Raw genomic sequence first — 26551 nt, 5'->3', positions numbered from 1 at the left:
GCTGCCGGGAGAGGAAGCGGCAGGTTGAGACAAGGACATGGCTCATTATGCCGCCCCCGCAGGTGCGGAGTGCCGAGCGGAGCGGCCGGCTCGGCTGCCGCCGGCGGCGCTGGCAGGGGAGAGACAGCGGCCACCATCCCCATCCTCAGCCCCAGCCGGGGAGGACAAACCGAACACCATCATTATGGCTGAGATTAGCTTCCACCCCCTTCCTCTGCACGCCCTGGGAGGCCAGTCAGGCTCTGACACACAGCAGCTCAGGGACACGGAAGGTGCTGCTGGAACAAGCTCTTCTAGTGCTGCAATGACTGTCCTTGGTGGTTTGCAATGTCAGCCTGGATAGAGCCCCAGACAGCACACGCTGACCTTGTGGCTGATCCTGCTTGCAGCACGAGACTGCTGGGGACTATTTCCATCTGTTTGACCCCATGCTCAGAGCTGGACAGATACAAGCCCGCCACATGTTGAGGCTACCAACACAACCAGCGTGACTGGGAGGTGGTGAGAGCTGGTGGTTTCCTCAGAGGACAAGCCAGAGGTTGGATGAATCCCAAGGATGCTAGTTACCAGGTCTCCTGGACAGGGTTCCCCTGTATGGACAGCAGCTTCTGTAGGACATAAGAGCCCAGCCTGTCCTAGAAGGTGACCCACCATCATCTCCTAAGAGATGCATCAAGCTCAGACCACAGCCAGGACAGCAGCAGGCAGGGAATGGAGCATTAATCCCACCATTAAAAAAAACCAAAAAACTGAGCATGGATTTTTTTCCTTGCAGCCTTTTCCTCCTGCTGCAGCTCAGGGTGCTGGAAAAGGCGGGCGACACCTCTGAGGATGGGAACAGGCAAGAAGGAGAGACAGCACCAAATGCGTGGGTGCTGCTCTTGCCGAGGAGAACAGAGCGCAAACCCTGCTGCTGCCAAGCCCAGTGTCCTCAGATGCATCTCCCAGCTCACCCAGCCACAGACACTGGAGACTTCCCCACGCTGCACTGAGCAGGGGATTCTGAGCAGGATAAGGGAGCAGTGCAGTGAGGAGCCAGTGCCTTGCTCCTGCCCCATCTGCTCAGCCATGGGGAGATCCAGATCCAGAAGGAGGTGGAAGCAACCCAGGAAAAGTCTTTCTTGCAGCAGCATGGCACTCAGGCAGGTGGTTGCAGAGGTGAGTGGCCTTCTCCTCTGCTCCAACCTTCAGACACCAGCTAATGATGTTTTAACTGGTAAACAGCCCAGAGTGTGGTTTCCCACCTCCCCATCACCTCTGGAGGTGAGGCACAAAGTACCAGGAACAGCTGAAGCTCCAGGTGAACACAGCATGCTGCTCACGCCTGTAGTCTGGGGATTTCCTGCACCAGAACCAACATCAGTGGGCTCATCAGCCCTCGTGGATTTCTCTTTCCAGGAATTTGCTCAATTGCCTTTTCATCCCAAACAATTTTCCTACATCTTCCCTCCACCACTTCACCTAAGGCCACAATTTCCACAGGTTAATCCCAAACTGCTTCAGGAAATGTCTTCATGTCCTGAAATGTCACTGCATATTCTGACACAAGATGCCCAATTACAGGAACTCAAGCAACCCTTCCCTGCTCACCTTCCTTCCCCCCACCACACAGGATTTTATTATTCCCCATCATGCCTCCCTCAGTCATCTCTTCCCCCAGACGGAAGAGAGCCAGTTTATGTAATTGTTCCATCTATGGAAACGGCTTCGTACCTTTAATTATTCCTGCCACCCCTCCCTGCACTTTCCCGGCGTGTCTTTAAAAGGGTGCGGATGTGCCAGCAAGGGAGACGGGCTGCGAAGGAGGCGCGGTTTTGGTTAAAACACCCTCTGCCCCCAGGAGGGGAGGCTGTGCTCTGCCCTGACCCCGCTCCTGCCCAGCGGGGCCGCAGCCAGCCCCTGGCCCAGAGCCCTTGTTTGTCCCGGGGCAGGCTGCACACCAAGCAGATCATTTGTGAGCACGGGGACGGCCAGCACCAGCTCCCCCAGCCCGGGGCCTCCAGCGCTCCCGGCGATGAAAAGCCAGAACAAAAAGCATTTGCAAGGCCGGGGCATGGGCACGGCGCGGGACACGCAGCCCCCCCGACAGGGGGACGGGGCCGCCGAACAGCACAGAGCAAAACAGACGGGCCGCAGTAAGTGCTGGGTCAGTACCGCGATGACTCAGCCGCTCCATGGGCAGAGCAGAGAGATCTCCGGCTCTCCCAGCTCAGAGGGGCTCCACGGACAGGCCATACTGGGAAACAGGAGCCCTGGTGGCTGCGCACACCCTGCCAAGGGACTCTGGAGAGCCAAGGAGCCCAGGCAGGACAGAGAGGCCAATGCTGTGATCAAACCACAAGGGTCAGACAAGATGCGAACTGAAAGCGCCCTTTCCAAAGGCTCCATCAGTAAGGAAGCACACAGAGGTTACAAAAGGACAAACAACAGCCTCAGCCTTTCACAGCAGCGCTCAGCTCCACCCACGAGCTGCAGCACCTGCACGACTGCACGACCAGATGCTTCCCCCCTCAGTCTGCGGACAGGTGTGCAGGCAGGATGTTGTCCCCATGTTATGCTAAATCAACAGCATCAAGACGTGGGTTTTCTTCTCAAGACAGGCAGATTTCCCAGGACAAAATCCAGGTCACTGGGTCCAGACAGCTCCTCCAACCAGGAGCCACTTTGTTATCAGTCTAACCCACGCAGGGATGCTGGAAAGATCAAGGGGGAGACTCACATGGCAAAGGCCGAAACACACATTTCTCCCCCAGTTTAGAAGGAAAAATGTGACAGGGTTTGCAGAGGGACAGTGCTGGCAGCATGCGTGGCTCAGCTACCCAGTTTCCTGGCTAGCTGGCCACAGATGCTGTGGAGCTGCGATGCACCAATGTCAGAGCAGAAGCTGTTTTAAACACAGACACTGAGCCTCCCAGTGGACCAGGGCTTTGGAGCCCAGTGGCTTTTCCATGATGAAAAGGCATAGCACAATGTCAGCCCTCACAGTCTATAAAGAGTCTCAGCCACCCTCTGTTTCATAAGGACCCTGTCCCCATCGCATTGGGTGTTTGATGTGGCTATGGCATTGTTCCTGGGGAGGGGATGCTCACCCATCATCCTGTCAGACACCTCAGAGAGCCCCACAGAATCACAGAACCAATTAGGGGAAGACTTTTGAGCTCATCGAGTCCAGCCGATGGCCAAACACTATGCTGTAAAGCAAATAATGGACAAACTGCCACGTCCAATCTCCCCTTGAACACCTCCAGAGCAGCTGACTCCACCACCTGGAGTCCACGAATGGAGAGTCCATTCCAATGTCTAATCACCTCTTCTATGAAGAAATGATTCCTAATGTCCAACCTAAACCTCCTCTGGCACAGCTTGAGGCTTTGTCCTCCTCTCCAGTCCCTGGCTGCCTGGGAGAAGAGACAAACCCCCATCTGGCTATACCTTCTGGGAGCTGCAGAGAGTGATAAGGTGCCCCCTGAGCCTACTTTTCTCCAAACACTCCTGGGTCCCTCAGCCAATTCTTCTTCCACAAAGGACTTGTGCTCCAGACCCTTCTCCTGCTCCACTTCCCTTCTCTGGACTCACTCCACCACTGTTATGTCTTTTTTAAGTTCCTCAAGGACTTGCTGTCCCTCCTGCCCCCACCAGTCCCACATGGAGCAGGGCACACCTCATGCAGGCAGGGCTCTTAAGATGCCTGCACTGCCCTGCATTCCCATGGCATGGCCCCGATGCTCCAGTACCTTCCTGACACGTTCTCCTCACAATTCCCACCCTGGATCCAGCCCTCCTGGCCTTGCCAAGTGCTTCCAGGACCTTGAACCTCCTTCAGCAGAGAAGGGCGATGGAGCTGGGGATGAGGAGCAGCTGAGGGAGCTCAGGGTGTTCAGCCTGGAGGAGGCTCAAAGGGAGCCTTATCACTCTCTGGGACAGGAGGGTGTAGCCAGGTCTGCGTCAGTCTCTCCTCCCTGCGAACGAGTGACAGGACAAGAAGACAAAGCCTCAACCTGTGCCAGGAGAGGTTTTCGTTGAACATTAGTAAGATTTTTGTCACAGAAAGAGTGACTGGGCTTTGGACTGGCTGCCCAGGGAGGTGTGGAGTGACCATCCCTGAAAAGACAGGACCTGGCACTAAGTGCCATGGTCTGGTTGATGGCGATGTGTCCACTCACAGGTTGGACTTGAGCTCAGGGGTCTTTTCCAACCTTATTCCCTCAGGGATGCTGCACCACCACAGCCCTGCCTGCGCCGGGGTCCTGGGGGCTGCCAGGCCTGGGGGATGAGGCACGGGCCCTGCGCAGCTCCAGCCCCCGACAGCGTGCTGGCTGCCCCGGTGCCCTCAGAACCACCCACGGCCGCCGCGCCGCCCCGGCCGGGTCACGGCCCCCGCTCCCCGAGCCCCCGGAGCCGCGGGCGGCGGGGGAGGGGGTGCGCCCACGGACGGCCTGAGGCGCGGCTCCTCGGTGACGTAACGCCTTTCCAGAAGATTCCCCCCGGGGATCCCGCCGCTGCGAGCGAGCGCCCGGCCAATCAGAGAGCGCCGAAAGGGCGGTGCTGGCTTGAACTGACCAATGGAAGGCGGGGACTGCGAGGCGAGGGGGGGAGAGGTGGGCAGGTGAACGGCGGGGCCCGCCTTCGCCCCGCCTCCCTTTCAGGGAGGACCAATCAGCGTGGCGCAGCAGGGCGATGGACAGCCCCCCGGGCCAACGGGGGCGTGGCGCGCGCGGGCGGGTCTCCCCTGACGTGGCGGCCGGGGGGCGGGGGCGGGGGCGGCTCAGCGAGCGCGCGGCGCCCCGGGACAGCGGGAGCGGTGAGTGCCGGGGGGCCCCCCGACCGCCCCCGCACCCCCACACCGACCCCCGCAGCCCGGCCCGGCCCGGGGGGCCAGCCCGCCTGCCCTGCGGGGTGCCAGGGCGTCACTGCGGGACTGCCGTGGGGTGACAAGTTGGTGCCGAGGGGCCGGGAGGAGTCAGCCCCCGTGCCCCACAGAGCGAAGCGGCTCGCTGTGGGTGGGGGGGATCGTGTCACCCCGGTGTCACTGTGGGGTGGGGCGTCACTCCGCGCCGTGGGGTGACAGGGTGTTGCCGTGGGGCTGGGCGGGGGTCAGTCCCCCCTAGCCCGGGGTGACAGGGTGCCCCTGTGGGACAGGCGGGGGGTGACAAAGGGTCACCCTGGGGTGGGGGGCAATGCCCCTGTCTGGGGCTAGCAGCGTGTCGCTGTGGGGTCAGTCCCCCTGCCCAGGGGGTGACAGGGGTTGCTGTGGGGCTCAGCCGTCAGTTCCCTGCGCCGTGCGTGACAAGTTGTTGCCATGAAATTAGGGGGTCGTCAGTCCCCCTGCACTGTGGATGGTAGAATGTCACTGTGGGGCTGGGGAGGGTCAGTCCCTCTGCCCCGAGGAGTGACAGGGTGTCACTGCAGGGCTCATTTGCCCCTCTGCCCATAGGGTGAAAGCATTCCCTATAGGGCTGGGAAGGGGTACTTGCCCCACTCCACCCATGGGGTGACAGTCTGTCCTGATCTGGGGACTAAACCTCTGCTTTGTGAAGTGTCAGGGTGTCCCCAGGGGCTGGCAGGATCGGCCTCTCTGCCCCAAGGTGTGACGGGGTTTGGCAGTGGGTCTGGGAGCTTAGCCCCTTTGCCCCTTCATGGGTGGGGAGCAGAGGGTAGCCAGCCTGTTCTGTCACCATGGGGTGACACGGAGTCTCTATGGGGCTGAAGGTGGGGGAGGAAGGAGTTGGCATCTCTGGCTCCTGTGGGCTGTCAGGGTTTCTTGGTGGGGCTGTGGTTCAGGGTTAACTGGGCTGCCCTACCCTGGTGACCGTGTGTCCCTGTGGCTCTGAAGAGTGTGTCAGGAAGGGGTTAATCCCCGTGCCCCATAACAGAGATAGTGCATCCATGTGGGGCCGGGAGAGAGAGGGTGACACCCCCTGCCATGGGGCTGCAGTACAGCCCTGTGGAGCTGGAGAGGGTGGTGAGGTTAGGGTTAATCCTTCTCTCCTGTTTCACTTTGGAGGGAATAATGCGCCCTGTTTGAGCTATGTGGAGTGGCCTGGAAGGGGTCAGCACCCCTCCACCACCACCCTGGGGGTACCTGTGTATCCCAGTGGGGCTGAACTGGCTGGTGAGAGAGTTGGTAACCTCCCACCCAGGTGACAGTAACACAGTTAGAGGGACCAGCATGGAAGGGGTTAACCCCTGTCCTCAGTCGAGGTGACAGTGTCTCCTGGGAGGGCTGACCAGGAGGATAGGGTTAACCTGCTTTCCTCTTGAGGTGGGCAGTGGGTCCCGGTGGGGCTTGATCATGGCAGGGGGTCACCCCTGGACCCTGCGGGGCTGTGCACTGGGGCACAAAGCATGAGTGAACCCCTGTGTGTGTGACAGCCCCTAAAAAGGACAGCACCTCTGGGCTTGGGAGGGGGACAAACCCCATCCCCATGAAGTTCTTAGCCCCACAGTGGGGCTGGGTGGGGGGCATGGGGTGGCGATCTGTGCAGTGGGGGGGTGCAACCCCATCCCCATGCCATTGTGAGCATCCTGGTGACTCTGGAATTGGGGTACCCTACATGGGGAGGCAGCACGGGGGGGGCTTGACCCTATCTCCACACAACTGTGAGCAGCCGAGCATGGCTGGAAAGAGGGGAACCTACTTGGGGAGACACTGTGAGGGGCTTGACCCCATGTCCACCCAAGAGGCAGCACTAGATAGTCTGGGAAATGGGGGACCCTGTCGGGGGTGATCTCAAGTGGTACTTGACACCATCTGCATGCAGGAGACAGCACTTTGTGGCTGTGGGGATCTGGGACCCTCTCTGGGGACATTCTGAGCGGGGGTCCTGCGCCGTGCCCACGCAGGAGGCGGCCGCCGGCGGGGCTGGCAGCGGGGGCTGTGCTGGCAGAGGCAGCGAGGGGAGGGTTAACCCCGTCCCCACGCAGGTGCCGGCACCCCAGTGGGGCTGTCGGTGGGGAGGGGGAGGCGGGCGGTGCGTGTGGGGGCTCGGGGAGGGGATGATTCATTGCGGGTAGTCATGACATTGCTGCCTGGTTGCCTGAGACTGCCATCCAGCACGGGCACGGGTGGCTCTGCCTGCCCCGGCGCGACAAGATCCCCACCAGCTCCCTGACTGAGCCCGGGATACGCTACCATGCCGGCAATCCTGCTCTTCTGGAGCCGCGCCGAGAGGTATGCGCTGCCTCGGCACTCGCGCCTGGCCGGACCCGGGCGGCTCGGAGCCCGGCGGGACTCCAGCCCCTGGGGACACGGCGGGATGGGGGCTGTCGCCCGCCCGGCTGTTTCGCTTGCCGCGGGTGGGATGCAGGAGCTACTCTGGTGGTACCCCCAGTACGGCTGCCTAGTTTCGGTGTAGCGCTTCTGGAGAGGATGCTCTCCGTGGCCTGCGAGTGACGGTGACAGACGAGGGGACGCGGTGGCATTAGCTTTCTTTGGCGTGCCTGAAGGTGACTTCTCAGAAGTAGGTTTTGCGCCGTGGGCTCGGGGGACGCACCGTCCCCGTCCCGCTGCCCTGCCGCCACGGGGAGCCCGGGACGCCGGGCGGGAATGCGGCACTCAGATCCCTTTCTGCCGGGGGACCGGTGCCGGCGGCCGGTGAGGGGGACACAGGGACCCCCATGCATCCGAACGGGAAAAGCTGGGGAGGTGCACATTGGTTAACGTGACTTTTTTCCATATCAACGCCGCCCTACTTTTCTCCCTACCCGATTCGCCTGGCGGGTGCTCAGCCCTGGGCGTCAGCAGAGTCGTTTCTGGGGACACCGGGGGGCTCCTGGCTGCGCTCCCTGCGCTCCTTGGAGAGGGCTGCGTGGGGGACGTGACGGTACCAGGCGGCTGGGTGCCTTGTGGCAGCGGAGAAGAGGAATGCTGGAACTGACGGATTAAGCAGAAGTGTCTTAATCTGTCTGTTTAACGAGAAAGCGTCAAGAAACCAATTAAAAGGAAAATTACGGCACGGCGAGTGACTCCATTGAAGGGGTCTCTCCGTGCGCGGCTGGGAAGCACACAAAGGACGGCAGCTCCCCGGCGGCACCGCGTCGACCGGAGGAGCCCTTTCGGAGCCATCCTGGGAGCGAGGTCAGAGCCAACCACGGCCGCCGGGCTGGCGAAGAGCTGCCCTTTGGGTGTGCCGGAGGAGGTGGAGGGGGGGACTCGCCAGCAGAGCATCCCTTGGCGGCGGCGGCATCCCCGGCACGAGCCAGCACCTTTTGCCCCGCCGCCCTCCTCCCGCCCTCCAGTGCCTCCCGGCCGGGCACACAGCACCTGCCGCCGCCTGCGGACAGCCGCGATGTTTAAAATAAAGCTAGAGCCTTTAAAAATGACAGCTTGGACTATGAATGTGTTCGTAAAGTTTCGGTAAGTGGGTTTCCGCCTCTCGACCTTGTGTCCTCGTTAAACCATCAGTGCCTGTCCCTGGCATCCCGCGGCGACCTTGGACCCCGAGATGGAACAAAAAAAATCTTGTGCCGTTGCCAGGGTGGGTTTGTTCCCTTAGATGACTGCCGAGCAGAGGGATTATGTCAAACGATCGCTATTCAGCTGGCGCGCTAGCCCAGCGGTTGCTCGGGCTGATGTCATGTGCGGGGCCGGAACAAAGATTTATTCTTTATTTAATTTTTTTTTTCTTTTGGTGTGGTTGCAAGAGGAGGATGGAGGTGGGGCTGGCTCAGCAGGGCAGGGAACTGCCTGTGGTTTTCACCAAGGCAGGGTGGCCGTGAATTATCTGGGGGCATCTGATTTGCAAGGGTGATACAGGAACGCCTTTGCCAGCCTGAAACCCCCCCCCCCACCGCTCCCGAGGGGGTTAAATGGGAAGTCAGGAGAGGATGACTGAGCAGAAGGGGGAGAGGATCGGTGGCAAGGCGCAGCTGATCCCAGAGAAGTGGGAGGGAAGGAGGGAGGCTCTGCAGGGACAGAGTCGTGTTTTACCACCATTGTGCATGTGAGCTGAGCCTCGGGAGCGTGCCTTAATCCACTGGGTCACCCTCCAGCACCTGGTCCTCTCTGGCACGGTAAACGCGGCACCGGGATGCATTTCGGTACAGAAATTCCCTTCCCCACGCCCAGCCAGATGAAGGGGTCCTTGGTCAGGTCAGAGATTCTCATCAGGCATCCCCACCCTGGCCAAAGATCTCTCGGTGGGCAAGACCAGAGATCTTGTGGGTGGTGACAGAATTTTGCGTTTTTGGGATGTCTTTTCATGGGAAACGCTGTGGGGTTTTGGCCAGATGAGGGTGCCCCAGTGGTGCTGTCAGGTTGGGCTGCCTGGGGTCAGAGCCAGACACTGTGGTCCCTGGGCAGTGACAGTTGAAGGTTTGTCAGCTCTGTGTTGCTGGAGCTAGGGTGTGATGGGGTTTTCTTTAGCACTGGTTGGTTTGCTCTCGCTGTGGGAGGGTCAGGAACAGGGCCAGACAGGGCCAAATCGTCATGCCAGTACTAGCCTCAGGGAGCCCCTGCCCTCCACTGGAGGTTGCTGTGGGGATGTGGGGTGTTGGAGTGACCCTTGGTGTGGAGAATGGACAGGATAGCTCTTGGTTCTCTTGCTGGTTGCTCACCCCAGGGTCTCCTGCAGCTTCCCCATCACTTAAGGAGGGTAAATGGGGAGGTGGATGTGGGCTGGGGGCAGAGCATCCCCGAACACCTGCGTGGGCTGCGTGCTGCTGGCATCTCTGCATGCAGGAGCTGGTATAGAGATGTGCTGGCATCCGGGAGCTGCCACAGGAGACGCTGTCAGATGCTCTTTATGCCCCCAGGGACCTCCTCCCACCTCTTCTGTGCCGCCTGAGCTGTTGTACAGTGTTTGCAGATGCCCCCATCTCCCTTCACTGTGTCCTTCAGGGGTGCCTTAGCCCCCCTCCCCATGTACAGCAAAGCTTCTCCTCCACAGCTGGAGCAAAAAAGAGCAGAAGTCGGTGGTTTGGATGGAGGTGGCCAAATGTGAGACCAATTTCCAAGCTCTTGTAGGGGGTCATTGCCCAGGGCATGGTCCAAGGCAAGTGTTGGATGCTTGGTGTGGCTGCCAGATGCTTAGAGCAGCACCCAAGCATGGATCCTTGGGGAGCATAGCCACCCTTGATTGAGCTGTGATGGTTGGGAGGTCCCTCTGTGACCTCCAATGGGAGCTCATGGATAGAGAGTAAGGGTGAGGAGAACAGCTGGTAGTTTGTATGATGGTGAAGGAAAGGGCCAAAACTCACACCCCATTCCATAATCCCTCTGCTGGAGGGGCACAGTGGATTGGGGTGGCTCAGGTGTCTTTGGAGCAAGTATAGGGTGAAACTTTGACTGTAGCAGGGAGCAGGATGTGAGCAGTGGGAGTGCAGGTCTGCAGGGGCAGCACTGAGTGTGAGAGGGGCCAGGCCAGACCCTGCGGTTCCTGGTGTCAAGTGTTTGCTGTCAGATAACCAAAAGTCAAGGAGCAGTGGGAAACATCCGTGGAGAGGCATGCGACCTGTTAGCTTTTGCCTGGAGGAGCAGCCCTGCCATCCCCCTGGCTGCTCCCTGGATGGCTGTGACTCCAGCGGTGACTGGGGGATGAATTACGGCCACCGGGTTTTCCATGCCTTAGTATAGGCATGGGCACGGCCTCAGCCCCCGCGCGATGCAGCGAGTGAGCCCTGAGCTCCTGCCTTACTGCAAGATCCAGTTGGGGAGTGCAAGTCAGGCTAGAAAGTGTTGGGTCTTTTTTTAAAACAGAAAAAGAAAAAAGCCCTCCCACCATCACAAGATGTTTCTGTCTAACGGCTCCGTTCTCTCTCCGCTAAATACAAATTATGGCTCTGACAGCCGGAGGCGCTTATCTCCAGCTGAATGCCAATTGCTTTCAGGAACAAAATGTTTGAAGTTCCTTTAAGGTGAAGGCACAACGTGGTCCCTGCCACTGCTTTCAGCCTCCAAAACCCGCTGTCATCACCCTGACTTGGGTCTCAGGTCCCCAGCTGGGAGAGAACCAGGCAAGGGGGTGGACACAGGCCGGCAGCTACATTTGGACATAGCTCAGCCCTCCTGACTCAGCCGGGGGGGGACGGACAGGGACGTGGTCCTGGCCTGACGTTAGCAGTGGTGTGGCCCCTATAATAGCACCGTGCCCCGACTTGAGCTCTCTCTCCCTGTTAGCCTCAGAGATGAGTCTGCCCATCCCAGCCAAGGGGCTCAGCGGGATAAAACCAGAGCTGGGATACATTCTGGCGCCAGGGCTCTGACCTCTGTTGGGAAGCGTGGACTTGAGCCGACTCTGGTGCTGCTGGCCCGTGGGACATAGGGAGCATCGTCTCCGCGACAAGTGTGTGCCAATCCTGTCCCCAGCTGCCCCTGTGTGATTTTCACCTCACGAAGAGCTGTCTTTCTCCTTTCAGGAATAAGTACTCGGCTCCCAGCAGCGTCGCCATCATGGGGAAGGACTATTACAAGATTTTGGGCATCCAGAGCGGTGCTAATGAAGATGAAATCAAGAAGGCCTATCGGAAAATGGCCCTGAAATATCACCCCGATAAGAATAAAGACCCCAACGCTGAGGAGAAGTTCAAGGAGATTGCGGAGGCTTATGACGTCCTGAGTGACCCCAAGAAACGAGCTGTGTACGACCAGTATGGGGAGGAAGGTAAGGGGATAGATACTGCCCACTGGGAGGCAGGGATGTGGGGTCCAAATCTGTTTTAGAGGTGAGGGAGGGTTTTCACAGAGAGGTGTTTTGGTATTTCATGCCTACTTCTGAAATGGGACTGGTTGCCAAAGAATCAGAGAGAGTGAAGGCTCCACAGGTGGCAGAAATCACCTCTCATCCCACTCCTCCCCAGGCTGCTTCATTTTTCCAGCAATTTGTCAGCTTGCTTCCTGGGGTGGCTGGGCTCCTCCTGCCCTGTGCCCCAGAACTTTGAGCGCCAGCTGAGAAATTGAAGGAGCTCACCTCCTGGGTTGTACCTAAGGTAATTTGTTAGCAGCTCTTTAAATGACCTAAATAACAGGGCAGAGACGTACTGCTTCTGCCCACATTCCCCCTGCACTTGGGCACTGGTCCCACTGTCCTCCCTGGTACAAGCTGACCTACAGGATTCAAAGCTTTTCCCAATTTAAGTAATAGGCCCTTGTTTTGAAACCAAGCGGCTGCTGTTGTCTGGTGGTTGGCATGGAGGAGGAGGAGGAGGAGGAGAGCCACTCCAAGGCAGGCGGCCTTATTAGTCGATGATGGAAGAGTGCAGCCCCATTCAAGGAGAGTGCCGAATAGCATCTGCATTAATCAGCCCAGGGCCTGGGTGCTTAAAAGAGCAGGAGGTCTGGCAGGAGCAGGCTGCTGTGTGGAAGAGGCAGCTCCTCTCTTGGGCAGGTGCATCCCCTCACAAGCCACCGGCAGGATTAAGCAGCAGTGGGTTAATTGTTGACCCGTTAGTTATGTCAGGGCTGTGATGGATGCACAGGGCACAGTGATTTGCTGCCCTGTAAAATGAGAAGAGACTCTCTCAAGTGGGAAACCAGCTTTTCCCGGGAGGCCTCAGTGAAATCGGAGCCCGCTCAGGCTGGCGTCATGGGATTAAAGGTGAAACCTCCTGGCTGTACAGTCTATTAGGAGTGGGGCTCACTGGGGATTTGGCAAAATCCCTGTCGCCTGCAGGCATCTAAAATAAGAGTGAATTAAGGAAGAGGGTAAGAGCTCCCTTGCTGCCCCATCAAGTTAAAGACCATCTTCCACCATGTCCCATCGTTGCTGAACCTCTCATGTTCCATGACCTTCCCCACATGTTTTGTTTCCCGTTTTTTTTGGGCAATGAAGATCAGCATTTTGAGGAACTTCAGGGTCACACATGCTATGTAGGCAAGATGAAGTGGGAAAGCCCCTTCAGCCCACCCAGAATACTGACTTCAGCACTCAGAAGAGACCCCCGAACTTGTCCTGCTTTGGAAAGGGCTTGGGGGGTTGGGACAAAGGACAGCCTGTCAGAAATAGTCCTTCACTGTCACTGGTGTGCCCTGAAAATAGTCCCTGAGCTAGGCTTGGCTTAACCCTTCCCAACCCTGCTGATCAAAAATAGCCTTGCAGAGCATGTGTGACCTCTTTGGGGGGCATTTGTCATGTGCCTTGACTCTTTGGGACTTGAGATGAGTTGCAGTGACGTCAGGCTCAGCCTGGGACCTGGCAGGGGAGTTTCCCATGGGAAAGGTTGCTAAATGATTCAAACCTGGAGTTTACCTGGCATTTTATACAGCCAGCGTGAGGGACCTGCATGCCGACCTGGAGGTCTGCTCACCTCCACCTGCCTGTAGAATCATTGATGGTGGAGAAGATCTCTTAACACCATTTAATGAAGCACTGCCATGTTCATCACTAAGCCATGTCCCTAAGTGCCACATCCACACACCTTTTGAACACTTCCAAGAATGGTGACTCTATCACTTCCCTAGGCAGCCTGTTCCTGACCAACTTTTTTGTGAAGAAATTTTTCCTAATATCCAGTCTCAGAGACAAGGCTATTGGGGCAGGAAAGAGCCTGCTCATGGGGAAAAATGGAGATGGACTGATCAGGGTATGTTTTAAATTAAAATTAGGTGAACAGGATGGAGAGAATCAAAGAGGTCCTTCAGTAGGGATAGAGGAAACAAAACCTGAATGGATTCTGAGCTTGCAGCGTGTAGGAGTGAAACTGTGTGTCATGGGTGGAGATGGTGCCTTCACAGTGGTTGGGCTGGAGGTGGTATGCACACTCAGGAGAGGGTGGAAGGAGGTGGCAGAGGTCATTCTCCCACCTGGGCAGTGCAGTCCCTGCAGAGCATTCCCCCACACGGAACATTCATGTCTCCTCTTCCCCCTTGTCTTCCAGGTCTCAAAACTGGAGGTGGCTCTTCAGGTGGCTCAGGGAACACCTTCCACTACACCTTCCATGGAGACCCCCATGCCACCTTCGCATCCTTCTTCGGAGGCTCCAACCCTTTCGACATCTTCTTCGCCAGCAGCCGCTCCCGGATGTTCAATGGCTTTGACCAGGAAGACATGGATATGGATGATGACGACGACCCTTTCAGTGCCTTTGGCCGGTTCGGCTTCAACGGCATTAATGGGGTTCACCGGCGGCACCAGGAGTCCCTGCACACGCGGAGGAAGGTCCAGGACCCACCTGTCATCCACGAGCTCAAGGTGTCCCTGGAAGAGATCTACCACGGATCCACCAAGAGGATGAAGATCACTCGCAGAAGGCTCAACGCTGATGGCCGGACCATGCGGACTGAGGACAAGATCCTAAACATTGTCATCAAACGGGGTTGGAAGGAGGGAACCAAAATCACATTCCCCAAAGAAGGGGATGCCACTCCAGACAACATCCCTGCAGACATCGTCTTCATCCTCAAGGACAAGCCTCACTCGCACTTCAAGAGGGACGGGACAAACGTGATCTACACAGCAAACATCAGTCTTAAAGAGGTGGGTACGGATAGTAAATCCCATGGTATGTGGGGTGGCACTGGTTCATGGCCTTTGGGGCAAAGATGGGAGGCAGTCCTTCTCCTGCTCTGGATAGGAAAGACCAGGTAGGTTGCAAGACAGGAACTGCAGAGGCCAACTTGGTCGTGGCTTTGGAGGTGCTTGACTTCCATGCCAGGTGTGGGACACTGATGCTGCGGTCCCTGATGAACATACCTCACTTCTTGAGCCAATTCAGGTGGCTCATTTTATCCATTTTCTCCCTTCTCCGTATGTCTTGTTCTTCTATTTTAGCATACGGTATTCACATGTGGAATGAAGGGCATATCTGCTGTAGGAGCAAGGGAAAACCCAGGTTGGGTGGCATCAGTCTGATTCCTGCTTTTCCTGTAGCTGAGCCTGCTGTGGCTTAGTTACTGCCTAGGGTTGCACCAGGTGCCTCTTCCCATGGGCAGAGAGCAGGATCACATGGAGGAAAATGATCCCTTGCCCTCCCTGAGCAGTGTTTTCCTTGATTCTGGCTTTCCTAGATAAGCAACCAAACAAATTAAATACCCAGGCAATGAGTAAAACTCAACACTTCCAGGCTGCCAGTCCTGGAGGTCATGGCAGGGCTAGATGGATGCAACAGATCATCCAGCAATCTGCACGAAGGTGGGAGAGAAAGGGAAGATTACCTCAGTACAAGATGTGCTGTTCGCCACTGCTGCTGTAAAACTACCTTTTAATAAATCCCAGCTGGCAGCTGCATTTAACGTTGACATTTTTGGCAGCTGCCATTTGCTGTTCCTTTCAGACGGTAGACGCTGTCTGTCTTCTTAATGAGCTGATTTTTTTTTTTTCTTCCTGAAGGCAGATTTATGTTCTCAAATGCATTGAATAGAAATAATCTCAATGGGCCAGACCTGAGGCAGGAAAACGTGATCTTGTGAAGTGTGCCAGGAAGTCAGGAGGGCTCTATGATGGCTCTGCATCCCAGCTCAGGCTGTGGCCGGGTGTACTGGGGGCAAAAAGCACATGGGGCAGGCAGAGCTGGGCACTCCTGAAGCAGCCTCAGCTCCACTTATATTGCAGACTCAGGAGTTTCCCTCACAGTGCAAAGTACAGAGGTTTATTCCTGCAGTAGCTGGTTCTCCTGGATCTCCAATCCAGAAATACTCGGGAGACACTGCCTTATTTATGGAGCAGTGCATGCCGTATCTCAGATATTTCCTGCTGTTCATTCCTTTTATCTGACCTGGCTGTGCTGATTTCCAGACCATGTTAGCCCAAGTCTGTGCACTGGCCAGCATGGAGGGACTCCTGCATGGAGTTGACTTTTGAGCAGTAACTGGAGAAACAGGCTCGAGAAGTGCACCAGAAGTGTTGGACACCTGTGAGCTCCATGAGCAAGGCCTGCATGCTGGCAGCAGATTTGCAAAATGCAGACACAAAGCAGAAAATTAATGGTCCAGGCAATCCCTTATCTCTTTCAGCTGGAATGTCTGGTCTCTGACCTCCCCCAGCACAAACCCAGCATGCTGGGCATCCTCATGGGGCTGCTGGTCTGACTGACTGTCATCCCCAGCCTGCTGCTTGCCAGGACAGTGTGATACTCTGCTGCATTTCTCTTCCAGGAAAAGAAGTTCCTTAAGTGCTCTGGAGCATGAGCAGATGCTGGGAGCCCTCCAATTCTGTATGCTACCACCTCAGTATGTGACAGAGCACAACTTCTCCATTTCCTCAGCCTCTGGCTGTAGCCTTAGGTGTCTTCTTGCACCTTCTGCCTTGCAATACTGCCTCTTCTAGCCTGAGTTTTAGTCTCTGCCACTGCCATGAGAGAACATAGTGCCATCAAGAAAGCTGGCAGGTGATGGGTACTGGAGGGCCTTCCCAGCCCTTGAGTCCTGGCCCTGCTAGGTGCCTGGCTGGGGCAGTGCAGGAGTTTTGCCACCTGTCTGCTGCAGAATCACGGATGTAGGAGTGCTTTTCCGGGGACTCGTTGTCTTCCTTCCTAAAATCAGAGGCGTGTGCTGCAGCAAGAAGCTGCGGGAGGGCGGAGACGCGCAGCTCCACCAGCAGCTGCCTCTGCCGGGAGGCAGCGCTGCCGGCAGGGCGTCCTGCCCTCCTGGCTGCTGCCTGATGCCTGCCCTTGGCACCATCCCGCTTTGCATCCTTTACCTGGCGTCACCCTCCTCGAAGCATCCGCGCCTCAGCTCATCCTGGCTGGGACGCGGCCGGTGGCGACGCCCGCCCCGGCGGCTTCGCCGCGAGCGGAGGAGGACCCAGTGGTGACCTAGATAAAGCTCTGCTCACACAGCACAGTGCTCAAACCCAGGGTGATTTCATCCCCAGGGATAAACCAAGCCTCTTTCTAGGATGCGGGGTAGCTCCCGCGGTTACTGGTGTTACTTCAGCAACTGTTTTCCCAAATGCCAGCAAAGTTGAGCAAGAAGAATGAAAAACAGGGACATACGGCGGAGGAGCGATCGCCTCGGATTCTTGCGTCTTGGCTCTGGGAAGGAAACATTAAGATCCTGTCTGCCTTCGCTGTTACCGCCCGCTTCTGCTCACATCTCTGCTTGCTTTCTCCATCCACGTGTTCCCACAGGGACTTCTTGTTCTCCTTTCTGTTTTGTGGCTGGAGGTGTCCTTTCTTGGCACACATGGGCACTTGCAGCCATGGCACACTGCGCTGGGCACCAGCGAGCAGGAGGGCTTTGGCATCCATGCCTGAATGCACAAACTCCTTGATGTGGGGAGATTGTGCTTTGTTTTCCCCTCAACCTGCTGGAGATCAGCCAAGCACCTGCTGCTCACACAGAGCTGGTGATGGCATCCTCCTGCAGGCTGAAGACTTCATCCCTGGAGGACACCCTCTCCAGGAGGAGGCCTGTGCAGATGAACCATGCAAAGGAGCTAGGACCTTCTCCCATGTTCTCCACTCAACGAAGGCCCTGAACCAGCTCTGGCACAGATCCCACTGCAAACCCTCTGGTTCAAAGCCTTGGTTCTGCTGCAGAAGCCCCATCCATCATCTCAGAGCCAGTGGCCAGCATGAGGTGTTTCTCCTGGTGCCTGTTGCTGCTCTGCCTTTAGATGCTTTTCCTGGCAGAGGGGGGGAATGCAGAACATTCCCCCACCTACCCCAGAAACAGCAATTGCATCTTTCTCCACTCCCTTCGCAGGGTGTTTTGGAGGGCTGGGACCCCCAGGACCCAGTTCAGAGGGACAGACCTGTGCCAGCCCCCACATGGAAGCTCAAGGCTGTAGCTCTGCACCCCCCCAGCCCCCATCCCCTTCCAGAAGCATCGTTCCGCAGTCCTCTCGCTCAGCCCTTGCTGAAAGCCTGGAGACGATCCTGCCCACATGTACGACAGAACTGTCTGAGTTATTTAAGGACACAAGGATTTTCTTGCTGCATTCCTGCATCACGTGGCTTGCCAATGCAGGCCGGTGTGCGGCTGCTGCTGGGGGCTGGGGTGCAGAGGGGTGGCACCCCCACACCGGCTCCTGGCTGTGCAAGGGGATAGGAGATGGGAACCAGCCCCTCCAGCACCCCCAGCTCCCAGGGAAGCTCAGTGCCACAGCCACACCATTGTGCCATGCTGGCATGGCCTTGTGGGGGCTGTCAGTGGCAGGGATGGGACAGAGGACAGGGGACATGGGCTGTGCTATAGATAACCCCAAGCACTGGGCAAAGCTGCCGTGCTCTGGAGGGTGACAGCTGATGGGCTGTGGCAGCATCCCATGATCTCAGCTGGATTTTCGGCTGCCTGAGGCTGGGCGACAGGGCTGGAAAGGAGCTAAATTTAGCCTGCGTTGTTGCTGTGGGTGGCTGGGTGCTGGTGGTGCCTTCTGGGCAGCCCAGCAGGTGGGGAGGGGAGTCCTTCCCCCCCATGAGAGCTGGGGCACCCCTCTCCTGCATGGCTCCTGCAGCCCAGTTCATGGTGGTTGGACCAGGTTGGTGCCAGCAGAGAGCTGTGCTTGCACTGGTGAGCATCATCCAATGCTCTTGGGCAGCATCCAGAGGAGCAGGGCAGTTCAGCCGGGGGAGCAGCCAGTGGGGGTACAGGGTGTGCCTGCCTGTCAGGATGCTTTGGGGTATCAGCCCCATCTGATGGCCTGTTCCCTCTTCCTTCCTCAGGCCTTGTGCGGCTGCACTGTGAACATTCCCACCATCGATGGACGGGTGATCCCGCTCCCCTGCAACGACATCATCAAGCCAGGGACAGTGAAGAGACTACGTGGGGAGGGGCTGCCCTTCCCCAAGGCCCCCAGCCAGCGAGGAGACTTGATCGTGGAGTTCAAAATCCGCTTCCCGGACAGAATAGCTCCCCAGACGAGACAGATCCTCAAGCAGCACCTCCCATGCTCCTAGAGCCCAGGGACTCTCCTCCAAAGCAGCAATACTCCAAACGCGTGTGCCACAGCACCTGGCCTGCACAGAGCCAAGGTGTCACAGCACTTTTAAATGCAAAAAAAGAGAAAAAAACAACCCCTCACACTACTTTTCTCCCCCAAAAAACCCATCCGACCCACCCCCTATCCATCCTTCTTGGCCGGTTTTTTACTCCAACAACGGGGAGACTCCTGTCTGCCGCAGCTCCCCTGACTGCCAAACCTTTTCTTTCTCCCCAGAGGTCCATTTTTTCTGCCTCGCAAGAGCGAGAGCTGTGGGCCCTTTGCCCGGGGAGGTGCGTCGTGTCGTGGGTTTTTTATGTCACCTGCTTTTCAGGCCACTCTTCCCACAAGAAGCTGGACTTGCCGGGGTCCGGCGCTGTGTAAATAGGACTCCGCAGGATCTGGCATCCCCGCTGCTGGTTTTTCTCTTCCCCTCTTTGATACTTGCTGCTGTTTGGGGTCCCGGCTGTACCGCGGTGCCGATCACTCCTGCCTGTGGTGGCCCCCCCAGTAGCTGGACAATTTCTCACCTTGGGGCCACGGTACCAAGTCCAGCCGTGGCCCGCTCTCCTGTGCCAAGCCTACACCGAGCCTCGGCTGTGCCAAACAACGGAGCACGTGGGGATGGTCCATCCAGCCTCCTGCCCCTGCCCGGGGATGTCCCCAGTGCCCGTGGGCAGCACTTGCCTGCACCTACTGCCCACGGGGCCCAGCCAGCAGGAGGAGGGGGGAAAGCCCAGGGTGGAGCTTTCTTTTTTCAGATGTGTTGAGTTTGCATTGCTGCTTTTATTTTTTAAATACATATATATAGAGCTCATTAGATAAACTTCGTAAGGGTTTTTCTCTGCCTGTATTGGGGATACTGGCCTGACGCACCCAGGCTTTTTTTGAAAGGGGGATGATTCAGCCACACGAACAGCAAACCCCCGGAGTGGGGTTGTGTGTGCGTGTAGCACTAATCTGGGTGCAAAAGCAGAGCCAAGCGTGAGCAGAGCTGTGGGTTTCACTAGTGTTTCAGGTCAAATTAGGGATTCTAATAAGAAGAGAGAGGCGTGTGTATATATTTTTCTACAGGGACAATTCATTCAGGAGGTGTTTCTGGACATCAGGGCGGATCTGGGAGGTGCATGAGGCAGTCTGCTTAGTGGCTCCATTTTCAAATACTGTATTTTTTTAAAACCTTTGGATTTCCATCAGGAGAATTTTTATATTTCTTACCTTTCTCAGCCCACTCTGCCTCATGCCATTTTTTTTCCCAGGAAAGGGAAAGGGCTGGTGTGGAGCTGGAGGCACATTTGACCTGGCTTTGTACAGCTCCTCTTTCGCTGCAGCACTGCCAAGAAAACCCCTGCCAAATATCCCCCCCCCGCTTCCAACCTGGGAATCTTTTTTTTTTAAAAAAAAAAAAATATTTACTGACTTGAAGCAGGAGGTCCCTTGGGGTGGGGGGGCTGTGCGTGGGGTGTCCGTGGGGCTGGGGGTGCAGCTGTACAGTGTTACCTGTGGGTCAAGGAGACCTGTGAGGCACTGCTGAATCAATCACCTGCTTTGGCCAGCCAGGGGTGGCCACTGGTTCCCTCCACTGGTCCCTGTGGAGTTCAATATGGAGAAATGTGGTGGACAAGGTGAGCGAGAAGACAGGCCAGCACGCAGACGCAAGCTGATTTGTTTTTCTCGGTTTCAACGAGACCTGAATGTTTTATAGTGGGGTTTTTTGTAATTTTTTTTCTTCTTTTTTTTCTTTTTTTTTTTCTTTTTTTTTTGTAATGTCAGTATTGAGAGAAATAAAGAAGTATTTTGAAAAATACACTTTCTCAGTGTGTGTTGTGATGGGAAGTGCCAGGCTGGGCTCCAGCAGGCAGCAGGGAGAGGGCTCTGTGCCAGGGTCATTGCCACCACCACCCTGGCCAGGTGCCCTTGAGGCTGGCAGGGAGAAGAAGAAGAAATCTGTTTGTTTTGGTACTTGTTGCACAGGACCTTCAGGGCCTGATAATGAGGGGAAGGGAATGAATATGTGCCTTGTTGGGTCACAGAATGGCTGCTCCCCACCTGCATGGCCTCAGCAGTGCTGACCACATTGCCAAGGATTGGGAGCAGTGCAGGTGAGGGGCTCTGTCCCCTCAGGGCTCTGGGATGTGGCTGACATGGCCAGTGGGATAGTCAGTGAAGGGCTGGAGAGAGCAGTGCCCATCTCTTCTCAGAAGGGCCTTGGGGCAGGGTGAGAGCCAGAGGCATTACTGGCACCCATGGAAAGTCCTGCTGATGCCAGGGAATGTTTGCACAGTGCTCCCATCAGGAGCTGTGCACAGGGACAGGAGGTGACTGCAAAACCAATGTGCCTTGTGCCCATCTCTCAAGTCCAGTGTATGGCTCAAGAGGGTTTGATTTTGGGTGAGAACAGTCAATAAATTAAACTGGATGATGTTAATTGCTACATAGCACTGCATATAGTTCCCATAGCCACTAATATGCCCATCACCATCACTGGGCACCTTGCCTCTCTGAATTTGTGGATGAGAAATCCAACTCTCCTTTGATTGCCATGTTAATGAAGGATGAGCTTTGGTGAAGCCAGTCAAGCCCTGCACTGATAAAATCAGAGCTGGTTTCTACATGTGACACCACCACACACCATCCTTCCTGCCCTGAAAGACTCTTAGGACAGATAAAGCCCAAGGTCATGAACTAAATAACTTCAAGGGACTTTTATAGGGGTGGTCCACAGACAGAGGCAACGATGTCATTGCAGAGTCAAAGGATGACTTGGGCTGGAAGGGACCTTAAAGCTCACCTCATTCCAGCCCCATGGCATGGGCAGGGACACCTTCCCCTTGACCAGGTTGCTCAAAGCCCCATCAAACCTGGCCTGGAATACTTCCAGTGATGAGGCATCCACAGATTTTCTGAGCAACCTCTGCCAGTGCTTCACACCCTGACAGTGAAGAATTTCTTCCTGATATCCAATCTAAAACCCCCCTCTTTCACTTTGAAGGCATTACTCTTTGTCCTGTCACTACATGGTCTCATCAAACACCTCTCCCCATCCTTCTTACAGGCTCTCTTTAGGCAGTGGAAGGGTTCTAAAGACTGATATCAAAAGACAGGAAGGGTGATGGGGTATTGGGAAGCAGGGGACCTGGCATGGTAGAAGGTATGGAGTAAGTGGTGGCTTCATCTGGGATAGAGTTCATTTTCTCCCCAGTAGCTGTTTCAGTGCTGTGATTTGGATTCAGTTGAGAATAATGCTGATAACACACTGATGTTCCAGCTGTTGCTCAGCAGTGTTTACCCTGCTCAAGCACTGCTCAGTTTCCCAGGGTCTGGCAGGGAGCAGGTGCACAAGAAAGCAGGAGGGGGCACGGCCAGGAGAGCTGACCCAAAGTGCCCAAAGGGATATTCCATGCCATGGAACACCATGCCCAGTGTATGAACTGTGGGGAGAATGAGTGGCTGCATGGCACATAGTGAAACCTCAACAGCCCTTTTCAGTGCCCAGCATGGGCCCAGAGGATGAAGTAACAAGAGATCTGAGCAGACCTTGCTAGACCAGGTTTGTTATAAGCATTAGTTTAATAGTTTCTGGTCACAAAGTTGTTCTGCCTGCACTCAAGTTCCTGTGTGTGTGCTTGAAGGAGCACCTTGCTTGGTGTGTGTCCCCTCTGGTGACATTGATCCTCCATGGGGCCTGGGTGAGCTGCTCGTTGCAGCAGTGGTTTATAGGTGTCTCCAAGTGCCACATCTACACCATTCCTGAAAGTTTCCAAGAAGATGCACAGATCTGGTGCTTAGGAACATGGTTTAGTAGTGGACTTGGGAGTACTGGTTAAATTGTTGGACTCGATGACCTTGGAGGTCTTTTCCAACCTAAACATTCTGTGATTTGATGATACATATCTTTTAAATATCCCCACAGATGCACCACACCATGGCAGCCTGCCTCAATGCTTGACAACACCTTCCATGAAGAAATTCATCCTAATAACCAACTTAAACTGGCCGTTTGGAAGAAGAGACTGACTACACCCTCCTTTCAAGTCCCTGTAGAGAGTGATCAGGTCCAGAATAAACACCCCCAGCTCCCTCAGCTGCTCCTCACAGGACTTGTGCTCCAGATCCTTCCCTATCTCCTTCCTCTTCTCTGGATTCACTCCAGCATCCCAGTGTATTTTGTGGCTTTACTGAGGGCCCCAGAGCTGGACACAGCACTTGCAGTGTGGCCTCAGCAGTGCCCAGCACAGAGGGGCAGTCACTGCCCTGGTCCTGCTGGCCACACCATTGCTGATACATTCAGGATGTCCTTGGCCCTCTTGGCCACCTGGGCACACCCTGGCTCATGTTCAGCCACTGCTGACCAGCACCCCCAGGGCCTTTCCCACTGGGCAGTTTTCCAGCCACTGTCCCAGCCTGGAGCTGCAGGGGGTTGTTGTGACCCTGGGACAGGACCCAGCACTTGGCCTGGTTGAACCTCACACAATTGGCCCTGGCCCATGGATCCATTGGTACAACAGAATCTCCTTTTGTGAGACAAATCTGATACAAGCACTCAGCACTGCCATTCCCTCTGTATTTTTGGAGCCATCTGTTGGGAACTGTTCATAACTGCACCTTTGGCCTTTTTCCTTAGAGAGCCAAACTATGGCAGAAACATTTTCCTACATCTGCCTTCTTTCACAGAATCAGTCATAGAAAGGTTTGGATTGGGAGGGATCTTAAAGCTCACCTCATTCCAAGCCCCCTGCTATGGACTGGAGCATCTTCCACTAGACCAGGTCGCTCAAAGTCCTATTCAGCCTGCCCCTGAACATTCCTAGGGATGAGGCATCCACGTCTGTAATTCCTTCCTGCCTTCCATCTTTGGAAGCTCTCCATTCCCCTGGGCTGGTAACAGTAGGTATCCTTTTAGGGAAGAGGGAGGAGATAGGGGTACCTGGTGGTTTTACCTGTGATAGTATGGAGAGGACTCAAGAATGTGGGAAGGAAAACCTACCTTGACCATAGAAAGACAGGGATGGGATTGCAAAGGAATACAATCACAAATGAGAGTTCTTCCAGAGTATTTGCTGCCAAGTGTGGGTAGTTCCCCAGGCAGAGTCAGAGGGTACAGTATTCCCAGTCCTATGGCAAGCATGAAGCTGCATCAGGGGAGATTTAGGTTGAAAAGGTTTTTCACTCAGAGGGGTTGATGGGCTCTGGAACAGCTCCCCAGGGAAGTGGTTACAGCACCAAGCCCTGACAGAGTTCAAGAAGTGTTCGGACAATGCTCCAGGCCCATGGTGTGTCCCTAGGGGTGTCCTGTGCAGTGCCAGGAGCTGGACTTGATGCTCACCATGGGTCCATTCCAGCTCAGGGTGTTCTGTGATTCCATTTCTACAAGAAGAGAGTGGCAAACCCAACGACCAGGACTAGAAGGGCCCTGCCTCTATCCTCTGTCCCACACTGTGCACCCTAAAGACATGGAGCTATACAGGGCAGAAAACATCCATATTTCTGGAGGAACAAAGGAACTTTTTGGTGTCCTGTGCTCTGGCAGGGAGCAGGTGCACAAGAAGCTGGGTGGGGGCACGGCCAGGAGAGCTGACCCAGACTGGCCAAAGGGATATTCCATGCTATGGAACACCATGCCCAGTGTACCAGCCAGGGGGCCAAGGTAGGTGGGGTGTGAATGAGCAGCTGAGGGGGACTGATTTGCCAGCTGGGGTGAAACCTCCACAGGTGGGGAAGTCCTTGGAGTAGGAACATCCATAGGGGCAGGAGATGTCAGTGAGGAGGGCAGGGGATACCCATGGAAGAGGGGACAAGGATAGCCATGGGGAGAGGGCGTACATGGCCTGGGGGCTCAAGGGGAAGCAATGTCCTGGGCATCAGTGCTGCCAGTAGAGCAGGGATGCCCGCAGCACATCCATGCCTGCTTGGAGCAAGATGGGGACCTGCTGCATGCAGTCACTTGTGACTCCCTGGTGATTGGAGCACCTGCTGGGCCCAGAGGGTTTTGAGGTGGTGCAGGAGGGTGCCAGTCTCTTGGATCAGGGATCAGCCTCTAACCCCAACACCATGGCCTGAGACAGGTCTTCACCCTGCATCAAGCATGGCTGGACTGTGGCTCCTATCAAGTCCAGTGGTCCTGATGGGGCCTGGCTGTAGGGGGTGAAGGGGCACTGGGGACAGAGATGGAACCCAGGGGGGGCCCAGGGAGGTGCTGATCATGTCAGCAAAGGAAGGGGATACCCTCAGCTTCCCTCTCATTAATCCCACACCATGCAGGGCATGCCTGAGCCAACAGCATCTTCCTCCCTCCAGCACCTTTGGGAGCTGCCCAGTCCCCCCAGCAAGGATCTGGGCAGGGGAGGAGGGTGCTGCAGAAAGGCTCTTGCCCTGGCAGTGACTGACCCGGGTCTCTGCTGGAGGAGTCGTGAAAGGGGCAGGGCTGGGGCCAAACCCAGTCCCTGATACCAACTGCTCACGTGGGGCTGCTGAGGTTCACAGCAAGGGGGCTGTGAGCGCTGATCTGGGGCACACCCTCAGCCCTCCCACAGGTCCACACAGCCTCAGAGCAAGGGTAGATGCTCTTGGAAATCCTGTGGGTGCTGTCGCCTCACCGGGAGCTGTGTACCACAGATGGCAGGGAAGAAAGGAGGAGCTTTTCCAGTCCCTCTGCTGGATTCAATTAGCATTTGCAACTTGGAGAGGCAGATTTGGGCTGCCAGGAGCTGGGGCACACACCCCACCATGCCATGCCCTCATTGCCCCAGCCTCCGCAGTAGACAAAGATGCCAGGATGGACCTGCTCCTCGATTTGGTGGGTGGTGATGTTCTCCCACTGGCAGAGAGGAAGAAGCCCCTGTCCAAGCTGTGGAAGGCTCTGGGGAGTCCTGGAGAGCTCCTTTCCCAGGTGGCAGAAAGCACCTGGCTCTGGTTCCCTGTGGCTAAAGCAGAGCTGGTATCTGTCCCTGCAGAGCTCAGGGAGGAGAATCAACCCTAGAGCAGAAAGGTGATGTTTAACCCAAAAACGGGAGGGAGTGAGGCAGGGGGAGCACCGGTCCTCCCAGCCTCAACCCTGCTGCCACAAGTGTCCCCCCCGGCGCCAGCAGGAGCGACTTCCCCAGCAGAAGTGGTGCGAGGACAGGGCCGGCGGTGCCGGCAGACAGCTCCCAAATAGGGCAGCGCAGGTGAGCCGCAGCCCGGCCCCGGGGCCGCCTCCTCCCCGCAGGGGCTGCGCTATTTAAACGCAGCGCTCCCTTATCTCACCGCGCTTATCGCACAAGCCCCTTCTCACCATGCCCAGTCCCGTCCCTCTGCCATTAAATCCTCTCCTCTTAAATACAGACGGCTTGAGGAGCCCTTCAAGATGTGCCAGGCTTTGGGACAGAAAGCCACAGCCCAGCCCCACAGCTCCTGCCCTCTCCCTCGTGGCTCGGCCCAGGGAAACATTCTGCCACATGAACTGCGTTTTACCCTCCTTGCAGAAACCCTCAGTTCCTGCATTCCCTACGGGGAGCTCTGTGCATTCTGCAGCCACTGCCCCCCTCAGGCTGAGGGCTCAGCCATACCCGGCCTCTTGTCCTGCTCCTGCCCCCTGGGACCCAGGGCTTTCCTGACATAAAACAACCAAGTACAGCAGTAGCACATTTTTCAATTCACAGAAGGAAAATAAAGGAAGCAGCAAGGCAGGGAGGCAGGACAGGAGAAAAGGAAGAAAAACCATGATCAGAACCCAGCTACTGAGTCTGACACAAGGCCAGCTTTCCAAGAGAGATCCA

General features: G+C 56.3%; 1 protein-coding gene across 5 annotated transcripts; it reads left to right on the top strand.

Moving 5' to 3' along the window:
* The first annotated feature begins 4719 nt into the window (after positions 1-4719).
* On the top strand, positions 4720-20583 carry DNAJB5 (DnaJ heat shock protein family (Hsp40) member B5). 5 transcript variants are annotated; one of them, XM_077171419.1, is made up of 5 exons: positions 6996-7171; positions 7729-8356; positions 11356-11600; positions 13813-14411; positions 18538-20583. In XM_077171419.1, the coding sequence occupies exons 2-5, from the start codon at positions 8289-8291 to the stop codon at positions 18769-18771; spliced, it is 1146 nt and encodes a 381-aa protein (XP_077027534.1). In that variant the 5' UTR covers positions 6996-7171; positions 7729-8288; the 3' UTR covers positions 18772-20583. The 5 variants fall into 5 exon arrangements, with proteins under 5 accessions (XP_077027536.1, XP_077027535.1, XP_077027534.1 ...); XM_077171421.1 differs by lacking the exons at positions 6996-7171; positions 7729-8356 and adding an exon at positions 4720-4801 and having other exon boundaries at positions 18538-20582; XM_077171420.1 differs by lacking the exon at positions 7729-8356 and having other exon boundaries at positions 6989-7171; positions 18538-20582.
* The last annotated feature ends 5968 nt before the right edge of the window (positions 20584-26551 follow it).

Source organism: Agelaius phoeniceus, chromosome Z (genome assembly GCF_051311805.1).
Source record: "Agelaius phoeniceus isolate bAgePho1 chromosome Z, bAgePho1.hap1, whole genome shotgun sequence".
NCBI classification, from domain to species: domain Eukaryota; kingdom Metazoa; phylum Chordata; class Aves; order Passeriformes; family Icteridae; genus Agelaius; species Agelaius phoeniceus.
This window is presented reverse-complemented; position numbering and strand designations above follow the sequence as displayed.

What these genes read in the sequence shown, in the direction of transcription:
- DNAJB5 (XM_077171419.1), top strand. Translation starts at nt 8,289, where the DNA reads ATGTTTAAAATAAAGCTAGAGCCTTTAAAAATGACAGCTTGGACTATG. An exon ending in AATGTGTTCGTAAAGTTTCG is followed by an intron (nt 8,357 to 11,355) that starts GTAAGTGGGTTT and finishes TTCTCCTTTCAG; the next exon opens with GAATAAGTACTCGGCTCCCA. An exon ending in CAAACATCAGTCTTAAAGAG is followed by an intron (nt 14,412 to 18,537) that starts GTGGGTACGGAT and finishes TTCCTTCCTCAG; the next exon opens with GCCTTGTGCGGCTGCACTGT.